Consider the following 12,069-nt stretch of genomic DNA (forward strand, 5'->3'; position numbering starts at 1 on the left):
TTGGTACAAAGAGTACAAAGTTATAAAATGAATGATTTCTTTCTTTTTTTTTTAAAGATTTTATTGGGGAATTGGGAAGGGGAACAGTGTTGGGGAATCAGGGAAGGGGAACAGCCACGTTGTTGTCCTTCAGTCTTAGTTGTGGAGGGCGCAGCTAGCTCAGCTCCAAGGTGCTGTGTTCAATCTTAGTTGCGGGTGGGAGTAGCCACCATCCCATGTGGGAGTCAAACTCTCACCAGCTGAGCCATCCTGTCACCTGTTGGCAGCTCAGCTTGGGCACAGCTCACTGACCCGTGGGAAATCGAACCAGCGACCCTGTTGTTCAGAGCTTGTGCTCTTAACCAACTGAGCCACTCGGCCGGCCTGTAAAATGAATAATTTCTGAGGCTCTAATGTACAGCATGGTGACTCTAGTTAAAGATACAGTATTGTATACTTGAAACCTGCTGAGATCTTAACAAAGTGTTAACTGTGAGATGATGGGTGTGTTCATTATTTTGATCTTGGTAATCATTTTACAATGTACATGTATAGTAAAACCTTGGATTGCGAGTAACATGGTTTGCGAGTGTTCTGCAAGAGGAGCAAACATTTCTAACACATTTTAATGTGGTAAACGAGATGTCTTGCAATGCGAGTAGTTTGATCCGGAATGAATTATGCTTGCAAACCAAGGTATTACTGTATATAAAATCATCACGTGTACATTTTAAATATATACGATTGTATTTGTCAATTATTCCTCCTTACAGCTGGAGAAAACTCCTCAAGGTTAAAATGGCTACTATTTCAGTGACTACATGATAATCATGTTTGAGGGCACACATGTTTAGTGCCATTATATTGTGAAAATACAAAATACACAAGATTTTTGGAAGTAATTTTATAGAACTATTAGATTTCTCATGCTTTCAACATCTTTTTTAAAATAAAAATATTTCTATTAAAAAAATCAAATGCTTTTTAAAAATTGGGTTGCCTTTTATTCTTAAATATCAGTGCTTTTTAAGGTGGAATTTGCTTTTCACCGAAGAGAAAAACCACCCATGACTTTGTCTGGTAAGTGAGAAACACGGTAACGCTGTATGACTGATTCTGGAAGATGGCCTCCTCGGCCCGCTCACTGTCTCTTCAGATGTGGGAACTGTCAGTGGAGTCGCCCTGCGATTTCAGGACACAGCCACCACTTTTCTTGGCAGCAGGAGAATCCAAAAGAAACAAATAGCTTTAGGCAATGTAACATAAATCTTGGAGATAAAAGTTAATCGGTTTTGGTAACAATTTGGTACTGACATCAAAATCAAAGAATAAGAATCAAATAACACTCCTCACTATTAAACGTGAAACCCATAGGGATAGTACGGTTATAAGAGAAATGTCAGATGATTTCTAAGTGTTTATTGGCTAGTCTCTTTGGTGGACAGGATGTTTGCAAATGTTTTCGTAACCCACAACTCTGCAGATGTGAACCATGTTCCTTGGTTATTCCAACCAATTAAGTTCAACAACTATTAACTGCACACCCAAGGGAAGACAATGCCGTTTTTACTGAATTCATTGAAATCCTTGATAAGTTTAAAAAAAGAGACAGTTACATTTTCTGTGTTTGCTAACTTTTTAGAAAATAGCAGTCCCCCTTTTTTGGTATTTGTTATTCACTTGGCTTAAAGAGATTCTGGAATTCACAACCACGCATTTTGGCAAAAAGGAAAAAACAAACCTAAAATGGGAAATACCAATTTTTTTTTTAAAAGAGACTTAAAGTTCGCTTGCATGTGAAAAAGAATCCCAGCCTTTTCTTAAAATTTTTTCAGAAATGATTTTGCTATTTCCTTTGAGATCTCATTTTGTGTTCTAAAATTCCTTATTCATGGATAATCAAAATTGTACCGGATGCCATAGGCCCCTCCTCACTGACTTCCTGATACAAGGATGAAATTCTTCGCACCTTTCTTTGCTTCATAGTGAGTACGAGTGCTCTCATATCCATTTAGACACATGACTGCTATCTAAGTAGATGGGAATAAAGGTGTTTGTGTTGACCTGAATATGAAATAAGAGGCAGCTTAATTTCTTTTATAAATAATCCCCCACTCAACGTTAAGTTCCAGAATCTTCTCCACACCTTAACGGATCTCCTTGCTTATTCCTGGAATGTGTACATGCCACACTGGAGGCCACTAATGGACACCAGTGCTACTCATTTCAAAATTTTTTATTTTGGTGCAACCTTTATTCTTTACATGTTTAGGCTCTGTCTAAAAATTGGGAGGGGAGGATGTTTTGTTAGAAACATTACATACTATTTAATAAAAGTGGCAGCATAAAGAGTATCATCTTTTTCTTCCCCAAAGGTGGTGTATGTTTCAGGGTTCAGCCAGAAAAACTAAACCTGTAGGAGACATACATTAAAAGATTTATTGTACGGCATTGACATGTGATAGTGGATGCTGGTTAGGCAAGTCCAGAATCCACAGGGCAGGCCATCAGGAAGGACAGGCTGGATGAGCTCTCAGACGTGAGCCGAACTTGCTGTCCACAGGTAGAATTTCTTCTTCCGGGATGTCTCACTTCTGTTCCTAAGGCCTTTCACCTGATTGAATCAAGCCCTCCAGGCCATCTAGGATAATCTCTCTTGAAGTCGCCTGAAGATGGACTTTAATCATCTCTACAAAACACTTTCACAGCAACACATAGATTAGTGTTTGATTGAGTAACTGGGACTATAGCCTAGCCAAGGTGACTCAAAACTGACCATCACAGGTGACAATTATCTCTGTGGTTATAGAGCAGTCACAGATCTTTTTTTTTTTTTTTTACATTCATAGTGTTTGGTTTAAAAAGTCGGCTGTTAAATGCAAACTCAACAATGTAATTTTTATTTTTAAACAAAGTGTAAGATGTAAAATTAAATGGAACTCCCTGTTATACAAAGTCCACCGAACCTGCATATATTGCTGCTGCTGAATGGGCTGATTTCTTCCTACGATAGGCCTTTGACTATGATCAATAAAAATGTGCATAGAACAACTTCCTACAAGCATGGCTAGAAAAATTTTGCCCATTCCCTGCCCTCTTCTTGATGAAGACATGCTGAAGGTAATTTAAAAATAGGCTTTTGCAGTTGCTCTCAATCTTTTTGGTTTCAGGACCTTTATACGCATCAAAATTATTGAGGACCCTGGAGAGCTTTTGTTTATCCGGGTTATGTCTTTGCTAGTTTGGGCTGCTATAGACCAGGTGGACTCTCTCCTGGGGGCTGCAGACTGCACACAGTTTGGGGGGGTTGACCCTCTGAAGCTCATTAGAGGAGCCTCTGCCCCCACGAGTCCACTGACTCCAGGTTAGGAATGCTTGGATGATGGTCTCACAGGTACTTTTATGCAATGGTGAATAAACTACTTCTCCAGTGCCTACACATACAGTTTCAAAACCAAGGAAGAAACTAAGGGATAGGAAGAAAGGAAGAAGGGGAGAATTAAAAAGTGGTTTGTTCAGAAAAGGTTTTTGCTTGAATGCTTGAAAGACCAAAGAAGGAAATTTGGTCATATTTTTGTTGTATGCACAAAGGTTAGAAGTATGACAACCACCCCTTAAAAACAACTCACTGCATAAATTAGATGTCTGTTATTGAGACATTATTAGCAATTTAATAGGAAGACAAAAAGTGCTATGCAAAGTATTTTTTGTAGCATGTCTTCTGATAGCCAATCCTCTGGGAAGCTGAACATGAGTGCAGAGTAGAAATGGTTACATGCAAAATATAAGCAGTGACCTGATTACCAATTAGGGATTTAAAAAATGAAAGGCACCCGAGGAGGTTTTAAGTAAATACAAATTCTACAATGATGCTTAACAGTTTAATAGCTAATCATTTATAAACAGTCTGATACAATAAAGCAAGATCAGGCACTAAAACACACTCCCTTTTAAAACATAGGTTTGCATTTACCAGGAGACATCATTCTGTGACAGTCAAAGGAAAACAGATTTAACATGATCAACAGGCAGGAATGCTCTCATCTTAGTCAACGGAAATTTTTACCAAGAGTCTGGAAAAGCTACTGGATGTAGCACTCACTCGCCTACTGGAAGCTGGGAAACAGAAGGGTCACATGGTATCTTTATAGGTCTGAGTACAGAATTAGGGGTGTGGGAAATATACACTAAGTGGTCTTGAAAGAAAATAAACATAGGGAATCTCAGTAGATATGCCCTAAATAAATTATTAATAAAGTGAGGAGACACTTGATTTCTAAGGAAACTTGGGCACAAATGTTTGCTCCGTAAGGCACTGGAGGGGTCACGTGATCAGAATTGTGAGTCACAACAATCACAGAGCTAAAAATATTCCACAGGTCAAAAATACGTCCTTGGACAAAATTGCTCCTCAGATAGTGTCTATCAGGGGTGTGGAGCCTCAGAGCAGGTAGGTTTCCAGCAGACAAAGGGCTGGAAGGGGAAGACCTTTAAGAAAAATGGAATATTGACAGGCAGAAAGTTACTCAACAGCTTAGTAACAAGAGTCCCCCGAACAAAGGACCATTACACAGACAATGGAGGTTAAATTTTATTTCTTTGTTGCAAGAAAAAAGCAAAAGCTGCAGTACAAAAGATTTGGTTTCAATATAACATGTCTTGAGAGTTTCAGTGAACATGTCTTGAGAGTCACTGATATTAAATAATGAAGTAGGATCCAAGGGAGGGTGTGGGACCTTCAAAGACAAGATACAGAGTCAGTCCCTGAAACACTGACTGAAGGCAAGGGAAGGCTAGATTTGGCAACTTTTGTCCCTGTCATGTTCTCCTGCTGCTTTCTGTATGTGATACTATCTGCTCTATAACGGTTAACACCACAGGCCTGTCGTAATACTTGAATCCCCTCTGAGGTCATCACTTACTCATAGTCTCCCTCTAAAGGGAGGCTTGTAAGTGGTTCAGTATTCTGTGCTACACATCATAGCAGTCATGTGGCTGCACAATGTAACAGGGGGTCCATGGCGATTCTCGGACATTTGACACAATTTTATAAAACACAGTTAATGGATCCTACTTTGAAGAAACATTATTGAAGATTAGATTTCCTTTATCAGAGCAGCCAGGCTTAAAGTGTATTGCTTGTACTGTACTCTTTTCATAATGTTTCATTTTTATATTGCCATGCCAGTTAAAAATTATGAAATGGCATATTATTATGAGATTTTGTTTAAATTCTAGAAAAAATGAAAAGTGCTTTTTATTCAATTTACCTAAACCTAAGGTCACTCCGCATAGGTGATTTTTACATTTCTCAAAGGTTATCCTGTGGTTTAATAAATATAAAGAACTCTAGCACACTATATCTTGGGAGAACTAGTAAATAAAAGCAGGAGGAGATTTAAAAACCACCATTTCTTCCTCTGTCCACCTGAAAGGGTAGCTTGAGGCAATGATTAATCTTGCATTGCTAAATTCAGTTCTTAAATATTTTGATAACTATTTAGGTTTAATAATTATTTGTAAAGTATTTGTGGTTTACATGTTGAATTTATCATTTCAAGAGTTTTTAGTTTGTTGTTATTAATGTGATACGAAAGGGACCAATCCCTAAAATCAAATGTTTGGATCTTCTGCCAAGAGCACACACAAAGAGAAATGCTGAAATGACAATAAACAGTAAAGCTGCCTGGGTTTGAAGCAAAAGATTCTGGAATTCGGTACAGGTATTTTACACTGTCTATAAATAAGTCCTTTCAGTCCTATGAGGTCAGCTGAATCACTGAACAGAGAATGCTTCCTCTCGTCCAAACACATTTCCGCTCTCTAAGGACTGGAACTACCTCATTTTTTTCTCACTGTTTCATCAGTACAGCACCCATCTGAGAACAACGGTTTATAAGCACAGTGATATTTCCGAGAATATAAAATGATGGAAGAAGGAAACAAAAAAGTTCTTTGTTTGCAGCCAAGAAAATGTGGGGGTTACATCTGTATGTTTGGAACAATTATGTGGAAGAACTGCCTCAACTGTTTTGAAGAAATAACAAGTGCCTATAAAATATGGGATTTTGTAGTATAAACGATTTTGACATCTTTTGTTGAGAGACCAAAGCAGACAAACAAAAACCAAAAAAACCCACATCGTATATCCTATGGATCAGAAATTAAATAAATCCCCAAATTTCAACTTCCACTAAAATATTTATTTAATTGATGATATCTTACAGAAATAAATAAGAGCAGTTTTTCCTCTAATACAGATAGGTATATTTATATATATATTTATATATATATATATATTTTTGTTGTTGTTGTTGTTGTTGTTGTTTTTTACAAAATTGAAGCATATCAAATTGTTTTCCCTAACGCTTTAGCTCAGAAAGGAATACTAAGAAACAAACAGAAATACTGAAATATGAAATTATAACCACAGACCTTCTGAATCTCAGTAGGACAGATGAGTTAGAGAAAGAACATGAAATTTGGAGTCAGGGGACCTGAGTTCCACTGTTTACCTTGCTACATGTCATAGGCATGTTTCTCAATAGTTCTGAACCTCAGTTCTCTACGTTTAAAACAGGAATAATATTGATTACATCAACTTCACAGGACTGTTGGGCAAATTAAACATGTGAATGTACAGGAAAGCTCTTTATAGTGTTAAAGAGCTACAAAACTAATAGTTCTGTTTTATTTCATATAAAAGAATTAATGCGTTATCTCCTTTAACTGAAGAATAAGCACCAAAAACGTGTGTGTGTTTTCTTCAGTTGAATTATGTCCAACCTAGAATAGGAAAATGCACCTGAACTAAGCACCAAAGCCTCTCGGACAAATGTGATCCAGGGGATGTTTCTATTACAGTTTTCTGGGTAGCTAAGAAGAAGCTAATAAGTCCTGAGGGTCATTTAAAACTTTGAAGGCTCAAAGAAAACAGAACAAAACAAGAACATTTGTATTGCATCAAACAGCTAGGATACAATAAGCTCCTCCTTAGAAATGTCAAAGTCCATTAATTCTTCACAGAAGAAGAAACACTAGGTGGTGATCACTTGCAATTATTTGTTTATGTAAATATGACATTCCCTTGCTCCAAAGATAAAATACTAGTTGAGAGGAGTACTAGTGGAAGAAAATAACAAACCCTATCATAAATTTAGATATTAGTGGTTAAAAGTCTAGTTACGTAAGAACATGGGGAAGGAAAAGAAAGAAGACAACAGTAGAATAATGATTAAAAAAAAAGCCTGCCATGTTTCCATGTTAAAATGATAAGAACTAAAATTACAAAAATTGCAATATTTACAGATACATCAATCTTAAAATATGTAAAAAAATTAAATACAAAAAATTAAAAGTAGAGCAAGTAGTTTAGATCATTTTAAGGTAAACATTAATATACTTAAAAATGCAATTTAAAGTTAACTCCTTGCACCGAATCAACTTAACATGTAATACAAACATGAAGTGATCAGCGTTTCGCTTTTTTGTAGCAAGATACAGAGAAAAGAAAAAGTGTCTAATATTAGCTTATTGTTAGTTGTATTACTGTAGAGTTACTATGTATGGAGTTACAGTATAAATCTACTCAAATAACTAGGAGTTAATGTAATTCACCATCTACTTAAAGTATTACTAACAAGAATTGGTGACTCATGTGCTAAAAATACTGAAGGCCATTCCAAAAATGAGATTCATGTTGGTTGAATAGACCAGGTCATAGAAAACCAGGCAAGCTTACTTTCTCTCTTATTCCAACTCTTTTTAAGACGGAACTTATCAAAAGAAAAGTACACACTACCGCTCTTAATTCCCTCTGACATAGATAATCTTTGGAACAAAAATAAATGTTTTATTAGGAGTGAAAAATTAAAAATCTTTATAGATCTTCTGGAAACAGTTTATTGAAAAGGACTCAATATCTACTAAGACACTGTACAACTAAAAAAAGAATCAATTCATTCCACTAAGAATAGTCTGTACTGACATCTACTGGATATTTTACTTATAACTTTGCTCTACAAGCTGTGAAAGTTTTAAAATACATTAAAGTTTGCAGACTGAATCAAGCGGACTTCATTCAAGCTCTTCAGTTTCTTTGGTAAATAGGTCTGCCAGGTCAGCCACGGTCAAGACGGAGGCCTCCGAATGCTTCCCTGACGAGTTTGTGTGACTGCAGGATTTTCCAGGTGAGCGGAGTCAGAAAGAAACCCCAAGGAACAAATGATTAAATTTGTCACATATATTGGTCTAGTCTTAAGTTCTAGTTCCTAACTTTTTGTAACTGTGCCCTACGAAATGCCCAGAAGAAAGTGATCATTATTACATCTTGTTAAAATTAGTGAAGACTTATATATATTATTTTCAGGCTTTGTTATAAAATGGTTTTTCTTTGCACAATTAATAAAACAGAAACAAAAGCCCTGCCAACTCTGCTACCACAGCTCTCACCTTACAATGTGCCTTCTTACTGTCCAAAGTTAATTTGTTTCAAGAGCATGTCAACAGCTCTTCTAATTGCTATTTTATTGAGGCAGCTTAAACAGTACGCTGTATTTTGCAAGCCTCAAGTTTGAGGCAAAAAACTCTTGTGGGAGCCTCTTTCCTTCCTTAAACCACCAGTGGAAGAGTGTTTCCTGTGTCAAATTGCTTCTCTGCTACCCGTGCAAAGTGCCCCTGTGGAAGTGATCCCTTCTAAGGAAATCACCTTGTACTGTGCGTATCTTCAATCATACCTATCTCACAAGGATGCAGGAGGTCAGGCGTTCGTTTATATTTTTAAAAGGACTTTAAAGAAAACAAATTATAGACTACATATTAGGAAGTTTTATGGCTCCAGAGTTGAGTTTTTAAAGCTAAGGCTGCTCTGTTGTCTTTGCTCTGTTCTGCTTTGGGACTACCGCCACAGTTGCCAGCTGAGTTTTAAGTCCAGCTCCTCCCACCTGCATGTGACTGACACATGTGAAGTACAAAGCAGCGCTGTATGTTCTGTTTTACAGACGTCAGGCTAAGGCTTTTAGGGTGGGCATGAAGACAGATTTCATTTAAACAGTAATCCCACGTGGCAAAGACCTGGAGGATAGTTTAGTTTAAATATTTTTATACATTACGATCCCTCTTATTAAGTCAAACACAGAATGGCCAGCCTATTCACTGGAAAATTTGGGGGAGCTAAAAACTGTTTTTAAAAACTATTTGCCCTTCTACCTTTTGGTTGACTCGGTGGTCATCCCAATGAAGAAGTTCGAAGCACACAATCTTATATAAACAGGAAAACTTCTTCATCGACTTGTAAATTGTTACTTACCTCCTCTCAGCAGTTTTCAGCATTGCTTGCATTCTTTCTTCTATGGTTGCTTTAATTAAGAATCTGTGTACAATAGTAGGTCTAGAAGATACGTAACAATTGTAAGGTTAAAAATATCTTAAAACAAATGAGAACAAACTCTATTTATTATATGCTATATATTCATCACTCAGTTGGTATCCACTGAGGCAGTTAATATAATAACTAATCAAGGTGCTGGGGGTGGGGCCAGTCAGCAGTGACTACAGCAATTTAATCTCAGTGAACTAACATTCTGATGAGGGCAGACATGCAATAAGCACACACACAAGACACACTGAGGTGCAGATAATGTCAGGAGGAGGCTGATGTATTAGTTGAAACATGGCTGATGGGAACGAGGCCGTTACATAAAGGGGGAGTGGCAAGAGCATCCAACAAAAGAAACAGTCAATAAACACAAAGTCCTGGGAAGAGAACATGCTTGGCGCAAGCTTAAAATGTTGGAGGGGCAGGAAGGAGGGTGGCATGGCAGAGGCACACTGTAAACGGGGGGTGGAGAGGTGGGCACAGCTCAGATCACGTAGGCTCTTGTAGGACACGGCAGGAATTTGGATTATATTGTGGCTAAAGTGGGAAGCCATCGGTAGGTTTTATTACATGCATGATTTGAGCTACACTTGATTACACTTCAGCAATCCCTTTGGCTGCTATTAGGAAGCGTAAGTGGAGACAGAGAAGCCAGCTGGAAGTTCTGCAGTCGGCCAGGTGAGAGGGTGGGTTGTGCCATGGTGTCGGTGAAGACAGGAAGCAGTCAGTAGACCTGGAGTGTCTTTTGGAGGTAGAGCTGACACTGCTTAAAGGGTGGTTTGGATGTGAGGTATGAAAAGACAAATACGCAAGGGTCCTGGATTTCTGGTCTAAGGGACTATGGATGACACTGCCATGTTTGTAAGGTGGGGAAGGCGGGGGGGGGGAGTGCAGTAGAAGTACCTTTTCCCCATGTTAATCTTGAGCTTTCTATCTAAGGGAGGTGCCGATTCCATAGATGCAGGTGCAGGGATAGAACTGGACGTATGCACCTGGGACAGGAGCTAAGGGGACATGTCTGGGCTGGGGACATACATTCGAGAGTCATCCACATACAAATGGTGCTTAAAGCTGTGGGACTGGATGAGCTCATCTAGGGGATGCAGAGAGAGGAAAAAACTCGCAGGGACCACGGCAAGAAGTCGGTCATTAATAACACTCTGAGTCCCATTTCAGCCGCATGGTGGGAATAAAAACCAACCAGAAAAGTCAAGAGAGCACAGAAGGTAAGAAGTGGAGGGGGAGGTAGAATGTGGGGAATGACTGCTCTTTAAAGATAGAACATTATGACATATGTATGTGGTGATATATGACAAGAGGAACATCCTTGAGACTACGAGAAGGGACGGGACAAATGGAAGGCTGGCTTTTGGAAGAAAAGGGACCCTTTTTTCACTGTAATAAAAGGGGAGAAATATACTATGTCTTCCTGCCTCATACTGCAGATAAACTATCCGTGCTCCTACCTGAAACCAGTCTCTACATGAGAATTCAACCTCTTGCCTACATTGTTCCCGCGTTCTCCCCACTCACTGGCTTCACTTTTTTTCTGTCTCTAATGAATCATTCTCCTATATGAAAAGAGGGGAAAAAAATCCAAAAAACTCCCATGACCCCACTCTCCCTTTTCTCTGTTCTTTGCAGCAAAACTCAAAATACTCGTCCTACCAACTATATAGAGGCAGCAGTGCATTGTGGTTAAAAGCATGGACTGTGGAGGCGGAATGGCTGTTGCAACCTGCCACCACTTTTACTGCTATGTGACCTTGGACAAGACACTCAACCTCTGTGACATAAGTGTGTGCTAATAAATAAATAAAATCTTATTCTCTTACACTCACATCAGGCTGCTGCCTCCACCACTCCACCCGAATTGGTTTTGATCTCCATGGTGCTAAATCTAATGATCAATTCTCAATCCTGACCTCACTCGACTTGCGGACAGTGCTGACCATGACACAGCTGATCATATCGCCCGTCCTTGAGTTACAGTCTTTACCTAGCTCTCTTCTGGTTTTCTCCTATTGCATGTTTGATCTGTATCTGTGCCCTTCGCTGGCTCCTCCTCCTCTCCCAGAGCCTCTAACTGTGGTGTGCTCTGGAGCTCAGCCCTTGGTCCGCCTCTCTGTCTACACCGACTCCCGAGGTAAGTCATTCAGTCTTGTGACTTAAAAATACCATTACACGCTGGTGACTTCCAAAAGTATCTCTCTAGCCCAGATTTTTCTCCTGAACTCCAGGCTTCTATACCTAATTACAGAATAGAACTCTCCATTTGGATGTCTAATAAAAATACCAAACTTATATCTAAAATAAAGTTCTCTTCCCCTCACTGAATATGCTCTGCCTGTGGTCTTCCTCAGCTCGCCTGAAAGCCACTTCATCGTTCCAGTTGTCCAGGCCCAAAACCATGGTGTTAACCTTGACTCTCACACGCCATGTCCAGTCTGTTCACAAATACTACTCGTTCTACCTTCGAAATAAATCTGGAACCTGACCGCTTCTCAACATTTCCCTGCTGTTAACATGGTCCAGGTCACCTTCAACTCTCACCAGGATTACTGCACTAGCCTCCTAACTAGTCTCCCTGTTGCTACTCGTCCTAGCTTCCCCGGCCCAAATACAGCACACTCCGAATGGTTCTTTCAACACTTAGGTTAGATCATGTCACTCCTCTGCTCAAAGCCTTCCAATGGCCTCCTGGGCCTCCATAA

The 12,069-nt window shown here is 39.0% G+C and overlaps 1 protein-coding gene across 1 annotated transcript in view; it reads right to left on the minus strand.

Annotated features, from left to right (window-relative positions):
• Nucleotides 1-4,557: 4,557 nt before the first annotated feature.
• Nucleotides 4,558-12,069, minus strand: part of SHPRH (SNF2 histone linker PHD RING helicase) — a 69,409-nt gene continuing 61,897 nt past the window's right edge. The window contains exons 27-28 of the mRNA XM_019632316.1: nt 9,287-9,367; nt 4,558-8,152 (exon numbers count right to left, since the gene is read on the minus strand). Coding sequence (XP_019487861.1) covers nt 8,056-8,152; nt 9,287-9,367 — 178 coding nt within the window. The 3' untranslated portion in view covers nt 4,558-8,055. The remainder of the gene's footprint in view (nt 8,153-9,286; nt 9,368-12,069) is intronic.

Source organism: Hipposideros armiger, unplaced genomic scaffold, assembly GCF_001890085.2.
Source record: "Hipposideros armiger isolate ML-2016 unplaced genomic scaffold, ASM189008v1 scaffold_1119, whole genome shotgun sequence".
Lineage (NCBI taxonomy): Eukaryota > Metazoa > Chordata > Mammalia > Chiroptera > Hipposideridae > Hipposideros > Hipposideros armiger.